Source organism: Brassica napus, chromosome C7, assembly GCF_020379485.1.
Source record: "Brassica napus cultivar Da-Ae chromosome C7, Da-Ae, whole genome shotgun sequence".
NCBI classification, from domain to species: domain Eukaryota; kingdom Viridiplantae; phylum Streptophyta; class Magnoliopsida; order Brassicales; family Brassicaceae; genus Brassica; species Brassica napus.
In genome coordinates this window covers 26826106-26849906 of record NC_063450.1, presented here as the reverse complement: position 1 = coordinate 26849906, position 23801 = coordinate 26826106, and the positions used below count along the sequence as shown (strand labels likewise).

Sequence of the window (23801 nt, the reverse complement as noted above, 5' to 3'; positions counted from 1 at the left end):
TTTTTTTTTATCCTATAAAATTATACGTAGATAATGTCTAAAATGTTTTTAAAATTAATCAGTAATATTTTGTAATGAAAATAAAACTATATACATATCAAATAATTTGGCTCTTTTTCAATTTTATTTATTATATTTATAATTTTTTATATATAAAAATATAGATTTTTAAAAAAAATTAGGCCCCTTAATTAGTATTATACGGGGTGACACGAGCTTAGGCCCGAGGCGGTTGTACCGCTTGTTCCCCTAATAAGCTGGCCTTGTCTTTAACCTGTAACAGCAAACCCTCTGAACCATTCAGAAGGTCCTTTTCACTTAGTCCATTCCATTCCTCTATCACGTCAACGGCTTCATCCATATCAGTGCCTATCAAAGTATTAAAAGTAAATATGATATGTTGTTTCATTAAAATATGAAGATTTTGATTCATGACCCAAATGAATCCAATAAAAAAAATTATCAACAAAATAACATAAATTGATATAAATAAGAGTTGATTGGCCAATTTCCACATTGAAAAGTGAAGAATATAGTCATAACCAATAGTATCTAACAAATAAATATTATTTGGAAAGAAATATTCATATGAAAAATAAACATCTTCTTTAACCTTACGTTTATCACTAACATAGTTCTTACATTTTCAACTAAAATCAAAGAAAAGCAAAACTCTACCGAAGAAGAATTTAAACTATTAAAAGTAATTAGAGTTAGTTCTTTCTTTTAAATATGTATTAAGATTTAGGTTTATAAGAACCAGCTCAATCAAATAAAATAAAATTATCAACTAAAAGTAAATAAATAAATATAAGTAAGAGTTGATTTGCCTAATACCCAATTAAAAATGATGAATATAGTGATAACTAAAAGAATCTAAAAAATTAACATTTTTAGACAAAAATATCCATATGAAGAAATAAACATCTTCTTCAATTATTTATTTATCACTTATCAAACATAGTTTTTACATTTTCAACTAAAAACTCTAATGAAGAAGTATTAAAGAAAAAACTATTAAAATTGAATAGGTTAGGTTGCATCATTAAAGAAGCATTTAAGATTTGGGTTCATAAGACCCAACTGAATTCAATAAAACAAAATTATCAACAAAATAACCTAAATCGATATAAGAGTTAATTTTCTCAACATCCATATTGAAAGAATCAATAATATAGTCATACCTAAAAGAATATAGAAAATTAACATTAGCTAGACAGATATATTCATATGAAAAAATAACATCGTCTTTAAAAACTCGTTTATCACTTATAGAACGTAATATTTACATTTTCAACAAAAAAACTAAAAAACAAAACTCTATTGAAGAAGAGTTAAAGAAAAAATTGTTAAAAATAAATAGGGTATGTTGTTTCATTAAAGTATGTGCTAAAATTTGGGTTCATATTTTCCAACTGAATTGAATAAAGTGAAATTATCTACAAAAAAATAACCTAAATTGATATGAATACGAGTTAATTTGCTCAACAACCATATTGGAAAAATAAAGAATATAGTCATAATCAAAAGAATATAACAAATTAGCATTATTGGACAATAATATCCATATGAAAAAGACATGTCTTCTTCAATCACTTGTTTATCCACTTATCAAGCATAGTTTTTTATATTTTCAACTAATAACAGAGAAAATCAAAGCTCCAATAAAGAAAAGTTATATATGAAACTATTAAATTAAGTAGGATAATTTGTTTCTTTAAAATATGATTTAAGATTAAGGTTCATCCTTCATAAGGTGCAACTGAATCCAATGAAACAAAATTATCAAAAAGAAAAATTAAATCAATATAAGTAAGAGTTAAATTTCTCAATAATCATATTGAAAAATAAAGAATATAGTCGTAACAAGAAGTATCTAACAGATTAATATTATTGAGATAAAATATCTATATGAAAAAATAAACACCATCTTAATCACTCATTTATCACTTTTCAAGCATATCTTGTACATTTTCATCTTAAGAAGAACAAAAAAAACTAAAGAAGAAGAGAAACAAAACTATTAAAATTAAATAGGTTAAGTTGTTTCATTAAAATCAGTAAAAAATTAAGTTCATAAGGCACAACTAAATCCAATAAAACGAAATTATCAACAATTGCAAAAAGTACAATTCAAACTTTGTTCACACTTTAAAATCAATAGTTTCACTTATGCATCGAATTATGTAAACAATGGTTTCACTTAGATATCAAATTATGTAAACAATAGTTTCACTTAGATATCTCTTGGTTTATAGAAAATAAATCTGAATCAATTATACATCACATGTGCATCTAAAAGTGCAACATCTCATGATGAACTTGTGGGGCACTTTCGTGAGCCAAGTTGACTTTTTGGTCAAGTGAAGAAAACGGTGTTAGCTAAAAAAAAAAAAATACTATTTGACAAAATTTCCAACAAAAGGTGTGTCAAACGTGACAAATAAATAATATACATTTTGAGATCAAATACAAAAAAAAAAAAAAAAAGAGTCTATGACTAACGTTAACAATTAACAATGCCTGATGGTGGCTAAAACTATTGGGATTTAGTTAAAAGCTCACGAACTTATAGATTAACCTAATAACATGATAATGACAAGTGGACAACGTAGAATATATGATATGCAGTGCAATTTCGATGTTAATTAAGTAACAAAGTAGACAAGTAAGAGTTGAGAAACTTGATGCTTACTATAGAATAATAAAAGAATCTCGAGTATTCACACGACGGATACAAAAAAAAAACATAGCAAATTGACTTTTCTGATGTTATCTAGCAATATTCATTTACACAAAACGTCATCATGTACGTATCATTACAAAGAAAGTTAGCCTGTTTCGGAAGATTCACTTTGTTATGTATACAAATGTTCTGCTATTTCTATGGTTATAAGATGCTATATTAAACTCTTTAAACTTTAGTGAAAGCAACAAATCTCAGCTTCAAAGATTATCCTACTTGGGAACTCCTCAGCGTCTAATGCATCCAAAGAAGCAGAGAAACTTCAGAATCATTGTACTATTTACAGAGAAACTGTATTAACAAACGATTTACCAATATATTATGAGGTTTCTGTACAATAAAAGGTCTCTATATATTAACTTTTTATTTGAAAGAAAAAGAAACAAAGTGTTCACGCCTCCATGTTCATCAATCAAAGAAAACAATAACACAAATGAAGAGAAAAGAATGGTAAAAAGGAGTATTTATTATTACTAAAGCAACAACTGGGAGCTCTGCCTCAAAAGGGTTTGGAGGAAGAAGAAGAAGAAGAAGATGATTTCCTGTTTTTAGCAAAGTCAACCAAGTCTTTGAAAAGGATATCCTCTGGCTTATCATCTTTCTTTGGTGGTGTAGCAGCAGCAGCAGCAGCAGCAGCAGCAGCAGCAGCAGAGGCGGTTGGATTCAGAGAGAGATTCCGGGACTTTCCCACAAGATCCTCATAAGAGGAATCAGAGCCACTGCTCAAGTGTTGAGGAACATTATTATTATGCTTGGTTCTAACAGACATTGGTGGTGAAAAAACCCTGGTTCCTTCAGGATCCCATGGAGCACGAGGTAACTGCTCAGGGGATTTGCTCCTAGGAGCTGGCTCATCGAAGATAGGAGCAGAAGAGTCTCGATCTGATGAATGGGAAGGCTTTAAACTCTCTGAGGTTGCTTGAGGTTTGTAGACATCACCACTGAGGAAGTCCATAGAACCACCAGATTCAACGTGTACTGGCCTCATTGTAGGTGGAGGAGGAGGAAGGACAGGGTTGAAACTCACTCGTGCACTCTCTCTTTTCGACCTGCAGACATGAGTTCGATTTATTTTCACAGTCCAAGTCTTAGGGGTTCAACTGAAATGAGCAAAAGGATTTACCTGTGGGATAGCTGAGCAAAATCATCATCTGACTCATCATCATCGTCGTCATGGTTGATGCTAACAAGCGGTATTGGAGAGGGAGCTGTTGCAGGAGGAACAGAGTTTCCCTTCGCCTTATCATCATGTTGCTGAAGAACACGCTGCAAGTTATCGTTTAATGCTAATCCTTGACACAGAAGCTCCTCATCTCTGCAAAAAAGAAAAGGAGTCTCTCTCTCTTACCATCAACAAGGAACAGTAGGGTGAGGAACAAAACGAATGAAGCCTTACGATGTAGTGTTGACCAGAGTCATCACACGTCTTTGATAAGTGCGGCATTGCTCTACCAAATCAACTATAAGTTCTTCCTTTAAACCCTGTCACAACATCAACAACAGTGAATCTTTAACAACAGAGACACAGAAGCTAATCAATGTGAAGACCCCTACCTCAGGATGGCTTGGATCAAGAGCACCAAGCATGTCCGTCAAAATATCAACTGATCCCTGAGCGCTTTGAATCTCTTCCACACTGGCAGAACAAAAACAAACATGATTGAGACACAGAATATGGATGTTAATGTCTATCAAACAAGAGAGAGTACCTGAGTGCAGAAGCATCATCACTTTGCAAAGAGGCCTGAATAGCAGCATCTTCATCTGACGCAGCAGCGGCTTGAGCAATAATGGGCTGAGTCTGAGGTGGAGTAAAGAAGGGTACACTGCTCTCCGTTCGAGGTGGGAACTCAACTCCAGCAGACTAAATTTTTCAAAACATGCTATCAAATATTTGATCCATCAAATACATAAAAGGGTGAAGCTATAAATACCCTGAGTTCATTATAAGCATTGTAATACTGAGGAAACCTTCCACCGCTCCCACCAAAAGCTTCTTGCCATGTATCTAATAAACTAAGTATCTTCTCCCTTACACTCAGATCTGGCTGCATAAGTAGTAGACTTCCAGGGTAAGTGACTTTGATAAATATAATTCAAATGAGTGATGGTAAAGTAAAAACCTTTTTCTTCACTATTTTGACCATATCAGGCAAAATACCACGGTCCACGATAAGCTGGAACACGCTCTCTCCACAGTTCTTACTGAGAGTTTCCAATGCCTGAAGCAATGCAAAGATCAGTACAATAAACTGAACCAAACCAAAAGGCAGTGTATCAAAAGAAAGGACTTACATAAAGAGCAAGAATCTGCACTTTGGAGTTTTTACTTGCTAACCGTTTCTTAAGCACCTTCACTGCTTCTTTTGCTTGACTACAGAAACAAAACAAGGTAGCTAGTAGTAAGTAACCCAATGTGATGTTTAAGATCCTTAACAATGTTGTGAGATCAAAGGATGTTGTTACCTAGGATCCAAGTTGATAATGTCACAGAGTTCGATGTTGATAGCCCAATCAGGACCAATCAGCATATCATTTGTTGCCCTTTCCGCACAAGCCGCCGCGTTATTCGCCATTTTTTGCCGACAGATCTCGATCTTTCAAAATCAGATCCTAAAGATAACATCAATTACATAAACTTCATTAAGACAGAACAAGCCAGTTCACATGAAATCACAATTCACTTGTAATCAGACCAGATCAAGTGAAATCTTGAGAAGAAAGCAATCTAATCGCGAGATTTTACCTTGTCTGTGGAGATAAAAACAATTCTTGGAGAAAGATCAAAGCTTTTGTGTTAGAGAGCACGATCGGAGTTTAGTGTGATGGTAATCAGGTCATCGTCAAACCTTAGCCGTCCATTAATCAAATTGCGACTTCTTCTTCTTCTTTGTTCTATTATTATTATTTTTTCTTTTGCAAGATGCAAACTTTTTTGTGTGTTTGGCTTTTGTCTTAATAGGATAAAGTAACGGGCGGTGACAGAAATTATGATTTTTATTTCCATTAATTTGTACTTGAATATAATAAAGTTTAGGTCGAAAGTAATGATCATTAGCAACTAATACACCAAAATAAAATTCATAAATTCTGAATCTCAATTCGATATCGATGTTGACTTTTCCTCCATGAACCAACTTCAAAAAAAAAAAAGTTAACAACAAAACACGTTTCTTTTAAGGCAAAGATGTTGTAGATTTATTAGTTTTAGGCTTTTGATGACTACAGTAATGAAAATTAAGTTTCGATCCTTTGTGATGGGTAAGACCATCTCCAATAAAGAACCTCATTTTGAGGGTGTCATTTTAAGGGTGGAGAATCCTCAGAATGAAGGTCTGAGGGTAGAATGTTCCAAGAAAAAACTTCAAATTTATTTTTGAAATTTTATGTAATTTGCATCTTAGTCTTAAACTTTAATATAAATTATTTATAACTAATAAAATTTATATAAATAAATAATACATACATTTTAAAAATATGAAACAAAATATTTATAAATGCAATTTATTATAACACAGAAATACATAACATAATAATATAAAACTCACATTAATTCATAAAAATAAAAATACAAATTACTCACTATTGTTATTTCCATAGTGTTCCCATATATGATCAATTAACCCATTTCGAAATAAAAAAAATGAGTCTTTTGATTTTTTATCTGAAGATTACGAGTTAAAAACTCTTGAAATCGAGTACTTTCATTTATTGCCATTTCAACGGTTGCTTGTGATGCCGGTCTTGCATCTCTTACCGGTGCGTTGATATCACGTTCATCTTCAATTATCATGTTATGCATTATAATGCATGTTGTCATTATATCATGCAATACCTCTTTCTTCCAGTAACATAATGATCCCGCTACGATTGCAAATTTTGCTTGTAAAACTCCGAAAGCTCGTTCAACATCTTTCTGACATGCTTCTTGTCTTGCTGCAAATAACTTTTTCTTTGGACCTTGGAGATCGCTTATGGTTTGGCCAATGGTTGACCATTTTGGGATAAAATTAGCTCTTAAAGAGATGGACCAAGAAAATAAAATATTACTAACGACTTTAAGCTCCGTCGATGATAGTAATACACGAGAGTTTATACGATCTGAACAAGCAAGAATCATACAGAAAAGGAAATAGCAACAACAACCTCCTACTACGTCAAATTTTTATGGACAATGTTTTGGTGATCTTGGAAGCTCTCGGGACCAAATCTACCTGATTATTAATATCAGTGTATGGATTCTATATGTGTAATATTTATGTGTGTAATCTCTCTTGTAAAATATTTTTGCTTGCATTTTTAATCTTTAATTTGTAATATATTGAGCAATGTAATATAATTTATGTGAGAAATGATTATTCTATGTTAAATAATATTATTTTTATTAGTTTTTATTTTATTTATATATTTATAATTTTATGTATTAATAATATATATATATAAGATTTATTTGAATACTTAAGTGAAATATATTTATAAGGACTAAAGTGATAAGAAAAATAGTATTAGTACAATTATACGTAAGTTACAAATTATAGAGACTAAACTGAAAAGTGAATAGTATTTTGAGGGTCTGAATAGTAAAACCACAAATTTGAGGTTTCACTGTTCATGTCCTCAAAATTTGAGAATTTGAGGGTCTTTTGGAGAGCCAAAAACTTCAAAATTTGAGAGTTTGAAGACTTTTTGGAGATGCTCTAAGTGAAAAGAGTTGTTTAACGATGTATACGATGTTAAGCCAAAGAATCCAGAGGAGAACGAACTTAGTTAAAAGGAATTAGTAGAGAAACTACTCCAAGATTGTCCTCCTGGTTTTTCATGTCTAAATCTAGAGGAAATGTGAAGATAATCTCATTCTTATGTATGGGTAATGATGTATCATGTAATAGGCTTCTTATTGAGGACTATTTACATTGTCAAACTCAGCATTAGGAAAATAGGCATCTAGCTAGGAAAGGTTTCTTTTGCTGTGACTGCTATGTTCTGTAAGAACTCTTTGTGACTATTTAGTGTTCAAGGTAAAATTACTCTTAAAAAGGTACATTACTAGAGATCATAAGACTGTTTTGATCAAAAAAAAAGATCATCAGATTGTAAAATTTCTTTGGTGAGTAAGATGGATCATGGATGCAAATGCAATTATCTTAGAATCGTACAATTTTTGAGGAGCATACTAGAATGTGTCGTTAACTGGGACTTCAATAATGCATGTAAAATTGAGCTAGACAATGAAAAAAGAAAGGTCCTACCGGGAGTCGAACCCAGGTCGCTGGATTCAAAGTCCAGAGTGCTAACCACTACACCATAGAACCATTTTGTTGAACTGATAATATCTAAGTAAAACAAATGAACATATGTCACACAATTTTCAGACACTAGCAAATGACCGACTTCCTTACAATCACTTGCAAACAACCAGAACAAAATTGAAATGAACGCCTATTTTAATTTGAAGCTTCGATTTTACTACTTTCCAAAATTTAATTGATCTTTAAAATATAGTTTTTATTCGTTACATGATTCTTATTTTCTTTTAAAAACAAGCTTTTATCTTGTTGACTGTGGATACTAGCAACAATAATTCACCTAAGGTATATTTTTTACGTAAGAGGGTTCATTAATGAACACTGCTTAACACTTAACAGCTTGGTATGTCAATCTCAGATTTCATGTTTTGGACACAAACCAAAGTCAACAGTAACACTCTGTCCCTTAGCAATTATATCCGTATAATGGCTCTGATTTGACTCGGGATGAGGACGCAGATGGAGATTTGTACAATGAGAGTTCGCGCATCATCGGATTTGGGAGACAAGGTTTGGCTGGTGTTTCAAGAGATGATCTAGTAGGAGGGCTTGTTCAAAAATTGAAAGTCAAGGTTCAATTTTTTTTTGTTTTGAAACTAAGCCGTTTTTGTTATCAAATAGAAATAGAAGTTGCGTAGTGGATAAGAGTGGAACTTGAGAGAGAGAGAGAAGAGAGAAGACTTCCTAACAAGGGTATTGCGATTTGCGAGGATAAGGTTGATAAAGAGTCATTGTCAAATGCTAAGTAATTGAGACATTTGGTGAAATATACACGTTTGAGTGTGAAATTAGCGAAGTAAATTCGTCTACACATTGATTATTCCTGTTGTTTCACCATATTTTAAAATAAACAATTATTTCCGTTGTAAAAAAAAATGAACCAACTGAGATTAGATTGTTGACACATTGATTAACGATCATTACTTGTATGCGTTCAATAGAGTTATTTACTAGAGATTTCACAAATAACATAACTTAAACCTTTTAGTATACATATAACACAATGTTCTACTAGCTTTGAAATTTGAATCAATATAGTATAGTTTCTGGTAACACTAAGTTTACAAAAGTACTTGATCAAAGTTTGACAAAGAAAAAAAGAGCGTTTGAATATTTTCAACAAAATCAACACGCTTAAACAGCACTAACAACAGCATGAAATCGTGAATATTTTATTTTTTAAATCAAATACTCCATCAATTAGTGGAAAGTGGAAACTGTAGTAGGCACCTTCGTCATAGTTCTCATCCATATCCAGCGGTCAGATTTTTTCCTCTCATTTCCGAAACAAAAGTATCAGAAAATCCAATATTACCAAAAAAACAAACAAACCGAGTGACAGTAACTTTGGTCAACAGAAATCAAACCAAAATGGACACGTAACCGCTAATTATCTTTCCAGTGAGATATTTAATCTATTTAACAGTAATTTCATTACAAGAAAACAATAATTCCATATTTCTTTTCAACTAAAACTTCCAAACACCACACGAGTCGTTCGTTGAACGCATCTTAAAACAAAGGCGACAGTCACAGAGAAAAACCAGTACAAGGCGGTTCCTTTTTTATCATTTCTGTCTTCTTCTGTATAGACCAGTAGAGAGACGACCCTTAAAGTTCAAACCTTTAAGACTTTTTCTTTCTCCCTTTGGCTTTTACGACGTTTATATCAGACTTCATCTTTCTCAAATCTCAAGAATCGAAGACCCTTCTGCTCTTGAACCTCTCCTGGTAATTGACTTTTTCTTTTTGGTTTCAGATTTGAGTACACATCTTTAGATTCTTGCTAACTTGTTCTGCAAGTGGTTTATCAGTTATGGTCTTGAGGATTGCATAGGTATCAAAAGGAATAAACTTTACATGATTTGAGTTGGGAATATTGATAACTATTAGTTTTTGGATCATAAAACTCCATGTGTTGGTTTATCTATGATGATGGATTAGTAACAAAGGCTTGATCTTTAAGAATGATATGTTGGTTGATTCAACATTTTAATTGTTAGAATTTCAGTGGCTTGATGTTTTCTTCTGTGTGTGATATATATTGTAGTTGAAGTTGGATGGTGGAACAAACTGCGAGAGTTATGTCACTGGTGAGGTCAGCTGAGCCATCCGCTGCAGCATATAGGAACCCGAAGCTTTACTCGCCGAATGAGAATGGTTACAACAGTGGCGGTGGTGCTTCTGTTGAAATCTTTGATCCAGACAGGTCCAAGAACACTTGCCTGACTCATGATAATTCTTACCCAAGCCAAAGCTACTTTCTTGATTCTCCAACAGAACAACATCCTGTTGCCTGTGGGGCGGCCTCGGTTAGCTCATTTGGCTCTTTGGACTCGTCTCCTTATCAGTCTAGACCGGTTCTTGGATCCTCCATGGAGTTTGATGATGAACAAATGAGATCAAAGATTCAAGAGCTTGAAAGAGCCCTTCTCAGCGATGAAGATGATGATATCATGGAGGGACTAGATCACCTGATGGAGATTGACAACGAATGGTCTTACCAAAACCATTCAAGCAAAGACTCCTCATCTGCTGATTCCAACTCTCAAGCAAGTAGTACCAAAGAAGTGGTCTCACAAGCAAAAACTCCAAAGCAGATCCTGATCTCTTGTGCCCGTGCCTTATCAGAAGGCAAATCAGAGGAAGCATTGTCAATGCTAAACGAGCTGAGACAGATAGTTTCAATCCAAGGAGACCCTTCTCAGAGAATAGCAGCTTACATGGTCGAAGGTCTAGCCGCAAGAATGGCTGCTTCAGGGACGTTCCTCTACAGAGCATTGAAATGCAAAGAGCCTCCTTCTGACGAGAGGCTAGCTGCTATGCAAGTCCTCTTCGAGGCATGCCCTTGCTTCAAATTCGGATTATTAGCTGCTAACGGCGCAATAGTGGAATCAATCAGAGATGAAAAAGAAGTGCACATAATAGATTTCGATATAAACCAAGGAAACCAATACATGACGCTGATCAGAACCATTGCTGAGCTTCCCGGTAAGGGCCCTCGCCTGAGGCTAACCGGTATCGATGACCCTGAATCAGTCCAAAGATCAGTAGGAGGGTTGAGAATCATAGGCCTAAGACTCGAGCAGCTTGCGAAAGACCATGGAGTCTCCTTCAAGTTCAAAGCAGTAGCGTCCAAGACTTCTTTAATCGTCTCTCCATCTACGCTCGGTTGCAAACCAGGAGAGGCTTTGATCGTCAACTTCGCGTTTCAGCTTCACCACATGCCTGACGAGAGCGTCACGATAGTTAACCAGCGCGACGAGCTGCTACACATGGTCAAAGGGTTGAACCCGAAGCTAGTGACAGTCGTTGAGCAAGACGTGAACACAAACACTTCCCCTTTCTTCCCGAGGTTCATGGAGGCTTACGAGTACTACTCTGCGGTTTTCGAGTCTCTCGACGTGACGCTCCCGAGAGAGAGCCAAGAGAGGATGAACGTGGAGAGGCAGTGTCTCGCTAGAGACATTGTCAACGTTGTTGCTTGCGAAGGAGAAGAGCGGATTGAGAGATACGAGGTTGCTGGGAAATGGAGAGCGAGGATGATGATGGCGGGTTTCAGTTCGAGGCCAATGAGTTCTAGAGTGACGAGGAGCATACAGAGCCTCATTAAGGAAGAGTATTGCAGTAAGTACAAGGTTAAAGAGGAGATGGGTGAGCTCCTTTTTTGCTGGGAGGATAAGAGTTTAATCGTTGCTTCAGCTTGGAGGTGAAAAAGATTAGTAACATATGTTCAATAAAAACAATGTTTATGTTTTATTTTTAATCTTTGGTTATATTGTAACTAGTCAAGAAGTCATCTCTATGTATTATTGATTCCGAGAAGCTAACCTAGCTAACGCTATTTGTTTTCACCTCTCTTTATATAAAAGTAGAGTTTTGTTTACAAGTAGACTTTGTTTCCGTGAATATAAATCTTAATCAAAGGTGGCTCATGATCAAGAATCTATTGTAACTTCTTCTGATAGTTTAGAAATTGCAAGGAATTCTCCAAGGGCTCAGCTATGTTTCCCCGCATGATCAGTTTCAGATGCATGTGTTATATAAAATCTGTAGCTTCCTTGCTCGACCTAGAAGATCAAACATGCAGCCGTAATGCTCTCTAGCTATATATACGCGGTTGTATTTGTTACATCTCTTACCATTCAATCAAACATTAACAAAAATAACAGATTTTAACATAATGTTAACACACGTGTATACAAGTTTTAATTTCTTATCATACAATTAAACCTTTTTTACGGCACCATACAATTAATATTTTAAATTACGGCGCCATACAACTAAAATTTTAATGTTTTTTTGGCATATTGTTAAAAAGCTTCAGATTAAAGGAAAAAAACAAGAAAAAGTAAATAAGTTTTTTTTTTCTGGGAGTAAAATAAGCAAATAAGTTGAGTTCAACTGGATATATAAATAACCTAAACCAATATACATTAAAAACTCAATAAATTAATAATGTTTGGACTTAATTTATAGAGTTATTCATTTAAAGAAAATCTATACTTTAGATTTATTTTTAAAAAGTATTTTTTATTTAAAATAATGAAGAATATTTCATTTCATAATATTATATATTAGTTAAAACTTTTTAGATTAGAATTTCATCTATTTTTATGAGATTATTTGATACATTTTATGTATGTTGAAAAGATATGGAAATATACAAATGAGTTCTTATATATAATTTGATAAAGTAACACCAAAATACTGAAATAGAAAAAAATAAAAGTTAAAGATACAATTCATTTTGAAGATTAATAAATTATAAAATGCTTTATTTATGTATATAAAAAATTATATATATATATATATATATATATTATAATTATTAATTTATGATTTCATTGAGACTATATATTTAGCTATGAATTTTCTAAATATTATTATTTTATTATTTTATCGAATTATTTTACACCGGTCCAACTTGGAACTAGAAAAATTCCGTGTTTATTAATTTATAGAGTATTAATTTTTAGAGTTTTTGGAAAAAGAAAAAAAACATATACCGTGGCTGCCCTAAATATTGATCCATAACTTGACGAAGAAGATAATGGCGTCTTTTGGGGTCGACAACAACAAGAAGGAGTATTACCGTGCTTTGGATGCGTACTGACTTCGTGTGAATGAATCCCAGGTATTTAGTTCTTTCATCTTCTTCAATCTGTGTTATCATTATCCCATGAACTGAATTGAATATAATCTAATCTAATACTTTCGTGCCTTTGTGAATCCTGTAGAGTTTTAAGATCAATTTCTAGGTTTCAATCTTGCTTAATTTGAGTAACTGATTAGGTTTCAACTTCGTTTCAGGTTCGAGAAATCTATGAAAAACAATAGATCAACGCAAGAGGATTGTTCACCCGGTGTTCGCTGTGTTCGCTGATCTACTCACCGGGGAGGGAATCGGAATCCCTCAACTGCTTCACTATCAGAGTTCAATTCGAGATTACAAGATCACACAACAACAATGGATCTATACAACAGTATACGAGATAGAGATCGAATAGCTCACTAGCCGTTTCCTCTGTGAGATCGGAAAGTCACCGCCGGAATGGTATGACTAACCGTGTACCGCTTTCGCAACTCCTTCGATCCTCACCCTCGCGACTTGAGCTAAGTCTCTGCTCACTCTCTCTCTCTCGTTCTCTGAAACTCGATTGAATTCTCTCTCTTACGTTAAGAAGACGATGCCAGCTCATTAGTTTGTTATAACAACCTCATCCACTTGCGTATCACTCTGAAACGCTGTGTTTCATTATCTCGAGTGACTTCCTTGGACTGAGACTTGGGCTTGACTCTTTCGTGCAGGTTTCGGAAGCTATTGGGCCGTGGAACATGAAGCCCGTTTGGAGTTTGACTGAACCCAAATCCACAATCTCCACCTTTGAGACATAACACCAAAGTGCTGTCTCTCTCTATCTGCGAAACCCTAGCCTCTTTGTCTCTCTCCCTTCTCTCTAAGGCGATTTTTCGCCTCCGCCTTTTCGCATCGCCGGAAAGCTCTTGGAGATTCTACGAAGCTCCTTCAATGCCTGAGAACCCATAACAACAAGGTACTCTCTGTATCTCTTCTTTCTTCTTCCTGTTATTTTTCCTTCCAGAAAAATTAACTCTTCTTTGGATTTTCCTCCGACTGATCTTTCTCTGTCTGTTCTTGCAGATCCTCGAAGAACCCAACACACCTCCTGATCAAAAACACTCTGCATGACTGAGAAGATGAACCGACGAACCTCGACTGACTTTGCATGTACCAGATCTGAACCAGAACTCAAGAAAACCAACTCACTGTCACCAAAGTTTCAACCTTTCTTCACCACCGAAAGAAACATATAAGTTTTCTCTCCGAATCTTCTCTTTTCCGATGAAACTCTGAAAAATTCTTCTGATGAACTGAAGTTGACTTTAGAAACCCTTTCTAATTCTGATCTCTCTTTTTTTCAGGAAACCCGAAGAGACTCCACCTGAAACTGAACAAACCCAGAGAACTCCACCTCGCTTCCAATACTCGAGTAACGAATTCTTCTTTGGTCTTCATGTTGGTTTGAGAACAATAAAATTTGATAACATTCAATGATTTGTATATGTTATCTAACCTCACTTTCTCCTTTTGTTTTGCGAGGTAACCAACAACGGAGACACATCGTTACCCGAAGCCGCTTCTTGCTTCAGAACAAGTTCACCAGCTCAGAGCAAAGTCTGAACTTCGGACCAGGTAACACTTTAGTTAGGAAATCAGGAGGATTCTTGCTTGTGTGTATCTTTTGTAGAACTATATCACCCTGAGCAACAATATCACGGATGAAGTGATACTTGTTTGCAACATGTTTAGTTCTTTCGTGAATTTACTATGTTCTTTGCTAGAGCTAGGGCACTCTGTGAATCACAATGCATCTTGACAGTGCCTATTTGTAGACCTAGTTCTTCACATATAGCTTTTAACCAAACTGCCTCTTTGGTTGCTATGGAGAGTGCCATATACTCTGCCTCAGTAGTCGATAAAGCTACAACTGACTGTAAATTTGATCTCCCCGAAACTGTATTACCCCAAACTTTAAACACGTAGCCAGTAACTGAACACCGTCTGTCCAAATCAGCTGAGTAATCTGAATCTGAAAAACCTTCAATTGAACACACTGAACTTTTAACAAACGTTAAACTGGTTTTAGATTCACCCTTCAAGTATTTAAGAATCTATTTAACTGCCAGCCAGTGATCCATTCCTGGTTTGGACATGAATCTACTCACAACTCCCACTGCGTGAGCTAAGTCTGGTTGGGAGCCTATCATGGCATACATTAGGCTCCCCATAGCACTCGCGTAAGGAACTCCTTCCATCTTAGTAGCTTGTTCTAATGCCTCTGCCTTGGTTAGACTCTTCAACTTGAATTGAGTCGCCAATGGAGTTGTGACTGGCTTAGAATCTTCCATTCCAAAACTCTTTAGAACTTTCTCAATGTAGGCTTTCTGAGATAGTACAAGTGTTCCTTTCTTTCTGTCTCGGACAATGTCCATTCCAAGAATTCTGGAAGCTCTTCCGAAATCTTTCATTTCAAATTCTCTGCTCAAACTATCTTTCATAATCTGAATCTCCGTCTTTATCTCCTGAAGCTACCAGCATATCATCAACGTACAAAAGTAGATAGATAGCCTTTGGAGTATTCACGTTCCTCATATAGACACATGAATTGTAATCACTCTGTAGAAACTTCTCCTTCTTCATAAATGTGTCAAACCGAAGATTCCACTGTCTAGGAGATGCTGTAGACCATATAGTGATTTCCTTAGAAGACACACCTTGTTCTCATCACCTGGTTTCACATAGCCTTCAGGTTGATCCATTAGAATCTTCTCATCTAGGTTTCCATGTAAAAACGCAGTCTTGACATCCAACTGTTCCAATTTATAATCTCTATTCACCACAATTGAAAGCATCAGTCTTATTGAGCTTGACCACTGGTGAAAAGATTTCGTTGTAGTCAATTCCTTCCTTCTGCGAGAATCCCTTTGCAACTAGCCTGCCCATATGTCGACAAAATTCAACTCCAGGGATACCAGGCTTATACTTGAAAATCCACTTGCAGCCTACGGTCTTTTGACCCTTTGGCCTTTCTATTAAGTCCCAAGTGTGATTTCGGTTTAGAGAATCCATCTCTTCGTCAGCTGCATTATTCCAGTGCTTCCAATCTTTACTCTTTTTAGCTTCTTCAAAAGATTTAGGTTCTTCTTTTTCAATGTCGTCTGCCACTGCTAAAGCATAAGCAACCAAATTTGCATCTTCATATCTCGATGGAGGCCTCACATTCTGTCTTCGAACATGGTCTCTAGCAAGCATGTAGTTATCAATAGAACTTGTCGATTCAGTGTCATCAACAAACGTCAAACCTTCTGTTTCATCATCACTTTCTGATTCACTTGAACTTCCTGAATAATCTGATTCTTGTTGAGATACTGTCGTATTTCCAGGATCAGATGTTTCTCCATGTTCATAGTTAGGACCACTAGGTCCACGTATCAGACTGGGAATGAATGAAACCTTCTTCTTAGAATCTTTAGTTTGCTTGTTTGTTTTAACTGATTCATTCTTTTCATCTGTTCATTTATTTGCTTGCTCATCTTTGTAGAGTTCATCTTCTCTGAACACAACGTTCCTGCTTGTAGTACACTTAAGCTCTTCTGGAATCCACACTCTGTAACCTTTAACCCCAAACGGATAACTCACGAAACTCCTTTTACGGCTCTAGGCTTAGTTTTCTCTTGAGTAACATGAACGTAGGCTGTGCAACCAAACCTTCTCAAGTGTGATAAATCAGGCTTGGTCCCTGACCAAACTTCCTCTGGTATATTGAAGTCTAAGGTTGAATTTGGAGTCATGTTTATCAGATACACTGCAGTAGAAGTAGCTTCTGCCCAAAACTTTTGACCTAATCCAGTTTCCGCAAGCATAATTCTCACTTTATCCATAATGGTGCGGTTCATACGTTCTGAAACCCCATTTTGTTGAGGAGTGTAAGTACAAGTGCGATGTATTTTAATTCCAGATTTCCTTCACAACTCATCAAACTGATTGTTGCAATATTCCAAACCATTGTCATTACGTAGACATTTGATCCTTTTCTCTGTGTGACTTTCAACTGCTTCTTTCCACTCTTTGAACTTAGAGAATGCTTCATCCTTAGCTTGTAGAAAGTAAACCCACACCTTTTTAGAGAAATCATCAATGAAACTTATGAAATAGTTGCAACCTCCCAGACTTCCCGAAGTTGACGGTGAGCCCCAAAGATCTGAATGACATACTCTAGGATGCCTTTACTTGTATGCTTAGCTTTAGGAAAACTTTGCTTGTGTGATTTTCCAAGAACGCAACTCTCACAAAACTCTAGTTTACCCACTTCAGTCTTTGGTATAAGTCCTTCTTTTACAAGCAGCTCCATGTTCTTAGCACTCATGTGACCCAAACGAGAATGTCAAACTTTAGTCTTCATATCAGCAGACTCACTGATATTTGATTCTCCACGAGACACGGTTCCTTGTAAATAGTACAACCCATTCTCATATTTGCCTGAGATCACCTTCTGTCCATCTTTATAGAATGTTATAGTGAAATCTCCACCTTGATAGTTACATCCTGATTTCTCTAACATTCCATAAGAAATTAAGTTTATGCTCATTTCTGGCATATAGCGAACATCCTTGAGAATCACTTCTGTACCGTCTTCATTAATGATTCTGATTTTACCAATGCCTTTTACTTTACATTGCGTGTTGTTCACCATAAGAACTTGACTTCCATCTCCTTCTTGTAGATCAAATAAGACGCTCTTGTCTGGTGTTATGTGAAATGTGCATCATGAATCTAGAACCCACTCTTTTCTTGAATCATGTGTACTCGCTGTAAGAACTAGAGGTTGTCTTATTTCAGTTGCTGTGTTCACTTCTTGTTCACCATTTGTTCTTTGAGCTCTGTTAGGAGTCTCGTTTCCAGTGACCTTCTTTGCTACATGAGAAACAAGTTCCCTTCTTTGCCTTATTTGATCTGCCTCTGGACTTTGATCTATCACTTTGGCTCTTTGATCTGTTGTACTTCTTGTTGTTACCATTATCTGATCGCTTAGATGATCTACCTCTTGCTTTGACATATAACCCTTCAGAAGTAGACTTCTTTTTATTAAGTAATCCCTTTTGTCTAAGCTCTGCTTCTTTTGAATATGCTGAGGTAACAACTTCTGAGACAGTGTGTGTGTCTCTACCCGTACCATACTGAAGAGTGTGAACCAGTTGCTCATACGCAGCAGGGAGACCAGAGAGCAACTGTATAGCTTGATCTTCATCTGTTATGGTAACTTTCAGACTCTCTAGACCAGCTATCAATTTTAAGAACTCGTCCACATTCTCTTCTATTGACTTGTCTTCTTCCATTTTGTAACAGGAGAACTGTCGCTTTAGATATATCCTGTTAGGAAGAGACTTGAGCTGATACAACTTCTCCAGTGACTTCCACATGCCAAGAGCAGTCTGCTCGTGCATGATCTTTCTCAAGATTGAATCACTCAAGCAGGTACAAAGTAAACTTCTGACTCGTAAGTCTTTATCAGACTTCTTCTGATCTACTTTTGGTTTCTCACCTTCTTCTTGTTTTTCTGAAGCTGCGGTAACAACAAAGTCGTCTTGAATCACCGCCAGAAGACCTTGAATCTCAAGCTGAGCCATCATCTTATACTTCCACATCCCGAAGTCTCCCTTTCCATCAAACTTATCCATCTCGAACTTTCCATGAGTTCGTTCCATCCTGAGTAGCAAAGATTTCGAGATTCACTGCACACAGAAGACGTAACCGCAACAGCCACAACAACACAAGCAAGATAATCTCAACCACAACGTGAAAGCAAAAGCCGCAATCACAGATAAGAGCTCTCTCTCCCTTTTCTTATCAGATTTGATCTTACTCTAGACTTAGCACCCAACCTTGTGCTCTGATACCACTTGTAGAGTTTTAAGATCAATTTCTAGGTTTCAATCTTGCTTAATTTGAGTAACTGATTAGGTTTCAACTTCGTTTCAGGTTCGAGAAATCTATGAAAACAATAGATTAACACAAGAGGATTGTTCACCCGGTGTTCGCTGATCTACTCACTGGGGAGGGAATCAGAATCCCTCAACTGCTTCACTATCAGATTTCAATTCGAGATTACAAGATCACACAACAACAATGGATCTATACAACAGTATACGAGATAGAGATCGAATAGCCAACTAGCTGTTTCCTCTGTGAGATGGGAAAGTCACCGCCGAAATGGTATGACTAACCGTGTACCGCTTTCGCAACTCCTTCGATCCTCACCCTCACGACTTGAGCTAAGTCTCTGCTCTCTCTCTCTCTCTCGTTCTCTGAAACTCGATTGGATTCTCTCTCTTCCGTTAAGAAGACGATGCCAGCTCATGAGTTTGTTATAACAACCTCATCCACTTGCGTATCACTCTGAAACGCTGAGTTTCATTATCTCGAGTGACTTCCTTGGGCTGAGACTTGGGCTTGACTCTTTCGTGCAGGTTTCAGAAGCTATTGGGCCGTGGAACACGAACCCCGTTTGGAGTTTGACTGAACCCAAATCCACAAATCCTATCATACTTTTATCTACGTTGTTCATGGCTTTTATGTTTACTTTGTTTTGTTCTTAGGGTTTTGACATTGAAGGTATCGTAGGACCAACGGGAATGGTTATGTCTGGGCAGTTGGTAACCTATGAGTGCGAATTTCTTGAAAACTATAATTATCCCCTTGGTTGGAAGGTTAAGTGCTACGGCAAACTTGGTCTTCATCGTTACAATTTGATTCAGGTATAAAACTAGTTTATATTTCGATAGATCTCTTGACAAGTGCTAACATTCAGTTTTTTTTTCTCAGGGTACATATAAGTTTTAAAGGTTGTATATGATCACACAATAAAGAATCACTCTCTTTATTATCTTGAGAAAATCACTCAAAACTCAAGCACTCAAACACAATCTCTAAAACTCATAAGTTCATGGCACACCTCACCATCTTCTTATATAGAGATAAAGTTCCTAAACACATTCGTAAAACCTATTTTCTTTTTCCTAACTTGATATGGATTAGTGTAACTTATTTCCTAAGTTGACTTCAAGATTATCTACAACATTTTCCCCCTTCAACTCGAAGTTAACATCTTCTATCCCAACAAGATCTCTCATCTCTTTGAACTTGATTCTTCTAAGTGCTTTAGTCAAAATGTCTGTCTATTGCTCACTCCCCGGTATATGTTGAACATCAACCTGATCGTTTTCAATGCACTCTCGAATGAAGTGGTAGCGTTTGTGAATATGCTTGCTTCGTCCATGGAACACTGAATTTTTTGTCAATGCAATAGCGGACTTGTTGTCTAGTCGTTTCACTACCTTGTTCCATGGCTTCTCTGTAACTTCTTCTAAGATCTCCTGTAACCATATGGCTTGCTTCGCAGCCTCGGTAGCGGCCGCTTGTTCTCGGTCGGTACTCGATATCGTACTCGCTCAATTCGACCGCCCATTTGGCCAAACGGCCCGATTGACTAGGGCTATGTAGAATCGCCCGTAGGGGAAAAGTCGTGAGGACGACGATCGTGTGGGATCGGAAATATGGTCTTAGTTTTCGGGCCGATGTTACGACCGCGCATGCTAATTTTTTCATTAGCGGGTATCTAGATTCGGCATCCAGCAAGGTTTTGCTTATATAGAAAATAGGTTTCTGTTTGCCGCGTTCTTCCCTGATCAGCACGCCGCTCACAACTGTTGCCGATACAGCGATGTACAAGAACAAAGGTTCTCCCTCCACGGGTTTTCACATTTTTCCGACCATTCGAATTTTTTATTTCTCCGTAAGACATCGTAGAAGGGCAGGCACTTGTCTGTTGATCGTGAAATAAACCAGTTAAGTGCCGCGACTCTACCGGTCAGCCTTTAGACTTCCCGCTTATTCTTCGGTGAAGCCATCTCGATCAGTGCGTTGTTATGTTTTGGATTAGCTTCGATGCCGCGGAATGTGACTAGGTAGCCGAGGAATTCCCCTGATGCCACGGCAAACCTGCATTTTGTCGGGTTGAGATTCATGTTATGGGAATTTAACTGCGCGAAACATTCCTCGAGATGTGATACGTGATCCTTTGCTTGGAGGGATTTGACGAGCATGTCGTCGATATAAACCTCCATCATTTTACCGAGTTGTTTAGAGAACATACAGTTCACGAGTCGTTGGTAAGTTGTGCCAGCATTTTTGAGGCTGAAAGGCATTACCCTGTAGAAATAGGTTTTGCGATCGGTAATGAACGCAGTCTTCTCGCGATCGTTAGGGTTCATCATAATTTGGTTGTAACCTGAGAAGGCGTCCATGAAAGACAGAAGTTTGTTTCCCGCCGTTGCTTCTACTAATCGATCGATATGTTGCTTCTACTAATCGATCGACCGATCTCGACGCATTGTTCCGGAGATGCTTCGTCGAGACAGACTGTGACCACAGGTTCGCAAGTTGGTTCGCGTTTTTCCTCTAGGGCCGTGATGTTACGAGACTGCCAGAAGAGTTCAGCTGAATCTTGACTTCGCGAATCCTGGTTGGAGACCTTTTTTTCTGTTTTTCTAGGAGTGGTCTCGAGGTCTGGTCTTTTTCATTTTTGTTCTGCGGCGTAACACACCTGTGATACTCTTGGGTTTTCCCATATTACCTCGACTCCGTTAGGGGTTGGAAACTTGAGGCAAAGATGGTACGTTGATGGGATGGCACGCATGGCGTTCCCATGATAACGTTGTAAGATGCGGGACGGTCAACGATTAGAAACTCTCTAACTCTTGTCACGGTTCCGGCTTTGACTGCGAGATTAATCGACCCGTAGGCCATGGTCGTTTCTCCCGAAAGTCCCAGTAGTGGGCTAGGGTATTTCATGATTTCTGATTGATCGATCCCCATTTTCTCGAGAGTATTTTTGAAGATGATATCGGCCGAACTTTCGGTGTCGATTAGCACCCTAGCGACGTCGATATCTCGGATCGTCAGTTCGATAACAAGGAGATCGTTTCGAGGTTTGGCTCGATCGACCGTTGCTCCCCCCTTGAACGAGATGACGTTCGCGCACGTTGAGTCTTGCATATCGTTCCTGATCGTTGAGTGGCTTTTGCGGGTTAGATTGATCCGTACCCCCTCCTTCTAGCGCCAAACTGTGGGAACCGAAATTCGCACTGTCGATTTCCATTTAAATAAGGAAACTAGGAAAATCCTAATTTCTCAGAGGTCCCGGATATCTGCTAATACCAAACACCAAGCAATCAGAACACAAGAATGACAACGATAAAGTATAAGAAATCGAAAAGAGAGCAAAGTAGATCTTATTCCGAATTCGCGTTTGAGCGTTACAACAAGGTAAGAGCCTGGGCTTCGAGAGCTGTCGGCGAGATTCCTAGTTCTAAACCCTAAGACGGCAATAACCTAGTTGAGTCGTAGCTCGAATAACAAAAATGGAAATATGCCTAAATCGCTCTAAGTGCTAAGTTTTCTCTGAAAAAGTCTCTCTCTATGCCTCTCGCCTAGGACTCCTTATATACTGGCTCCTAGGTCGGTTTACGCTTTTCCTCTTCTGCCCTTAAGCCGCCATAGCATAAAAATGGAGATATTCCATTTTTTCCGTTTTTCGTAATTATCTTCAAAATTTCGTATTTTTCCGCGGAAACTTGACATTTATCTTTCCTTGCGAACCAAGCGTAAACCGTCATGCGGCTTACGGGCTGTTGGTTAAGAAATCGTAAGGTGGGCTTCGAGTCATGTCTTAGGTCCCTTTGGGCCGTCTTCTGACTCGAAGCGTTTATTACGGCTTCTTTCGATAAAGAACGAACTTTCCGCGGTTTTTACGGTAAAGTTTGATCGATAACTTAGAATGGCGCGGAACGTGAAATGGGTTTGCTACGGTCTTCGAGAGATAGCATCGAAGGGTAGACGAGAATGCATGGACTAATGTCGTATCGACGTTACGTAGCGACCGAGCTTCGGCTCGAGCTCGGTCGCTATGTAGCGACCGAGCTTTGGCTCGAGCTCGGTCGCTACGTAGCGACCGGGCTTTGCCTCGAGCTCGGTCGCTACGTAGCGATCGAGGGGAACACGCGTTTGGTCGCTGCGTAGCGACCTTTTTTGAGCTTTTGTCCGATGTCTCGTGTTTCCTCCGCAAAGCTTTTCGTAAGGAAGAATCTGTTCCGAAAAAGTATTTGTCGAAGAAGGTTTTTTTTCGTTTTCTTCTTCGGACGTTCTTGAATGTTAACTTCGTCGTAACCGTTTTTGACCCCAACATATATCGTTTCTTTCCAGCAGTGGGTGGTGAAATTGGCCCGCAGAGATCTCCGTGTATGAGTTCAAGTAACTTTCTTGCACGATAGGTTGTTGCTTTCGGAAACGGTGCTCTTGTTTGCTTCCTAAGGAGGCATGAACTACATGTTTCTTTCTCGAGTTTGATCTTACGAAGTCCTGAGACCAAGTATTTTCCTATCATCACCTTCATTACGTTGAACCCAATGTGTCCTAGCCTGGCATGTAGCTTTCCCGAATCGCTTTGAATCTGAAGTTGAAGACACCTCGATTCGTCTATCTCCTTGATCACCTTGTAAAGTCGATTTCTAGCTCTACTTGCTTTGACTATTAAGTTTCCAGACTTGTCATGTAGAGTAAGATAGTTATCTCTCATTCTGACATCGCATCCCGATTCCGTTGCTTGCCC

At 37.4% G+C, this 23801-nt stretch overlaps 2 protein-coding genes and 1 non-coding gene across 3 annotated transcripts; 1 reads left to right on the top strand and 2 right to left on the bottom strand.

Annotated features, from left to right (window-relative positions):
• Positions 1 to 3089: 3089 nt before the first annotated feature.
• LOC106348609 (TOM1-like protein 3) lies at positions 3090 to 5693 on the bottom strand. The gene is made up of 10 exons (XM_013788374.3): positions 5493 to 5693; positions 5213 to 5359; positions 5042 to 5120; positions 4870 to 4968; positions 4681 to 4794; positions 4456 to 4610; positions 4301 to 4382; positions 4143 to 4228; positions 3870 to 4061; positions 3090 to 3795 (listed from the first exon to the last, which is right to left on the bottom strand). The coding sequence occupies exons 2-10, from the start codon at positions 5320 to 5322 to the stop codon at positions 3246 to 3248; spliced, it is 1467 nt and encodes a 488-aa protein (XP_013643828.1). The 5' UTR covers positions 5323 to 5359; positions 5493 to 5693; the 3' UTR covers positions 3090 to 3245.
• Positions 5694 to 7986: 2293 nt separating this feature from the next.
• Positions 7987 to 8058, bottom strand: TRNAQ-UUG. Its single transcript has one exon. It is a non-coding gene; the product is annotated as a tRNA-Gln (tRNA).
• Positions 8059 to 9503: 1445 nt separating this feature from the next.
• On the top strand, positions 9504 to 11941 carry LOC106348605 (scarecrow-like protein 1). Its single transcript, XM_013788371.3, has 2 exons — positions 9504 to 9783; positions 10103 to 11941. The coding sequence occupies exon 2, from the start codon at positions 10113 to 10115 to the stop codon at positions 11763 to 11765; it is 1653 nt and encodes a 550-aa protein (XP_013643825.1). The 5' UTR covers positions 9504 to 9783; positions 10103 to 10112; the 3' UTR covers positions 11766 to 11941.
• The last annotated feature ends 11860 nt before the right edge of the window (positions 11942 to 23801 follow it).

What these genes read in the sequence shown, in the direction of transcription:
- LOC106348609 (XM_013788374.3), bottom strand. Translation starts at nt 5,322, where the DNA reads ATGGCGAATAACGCGGCGGCTTGTGCGGAAAGGGCAACAAATGATATG. An exon ending in ATTATCAACTTGGATCCTAG is followed by an intron (nt 5,121 to 5,212) that starts GTAACAACATCC and finishes TTGTTTCTGTAG; the next exon opens with TCAAGCAAAAGAAGCAGTGA. An exon ending in TGCAGATTCTTGCTCTTTAT is followed by an intron (nt 4,969 to 5,041) that starts GTAAGTCCTTTC and finishes GCATTGCTTCAG; the next exon opens with GCATTGGAAACTCTCAGTAA.
- LOC106348605 (XM_013788371.3), top strand. Translation starts at nt 10,113, where the DNA reads ATGGTGGAACAAACTGCGAGAGTTATGTCACTGGTGAGGTCAGCTGAG.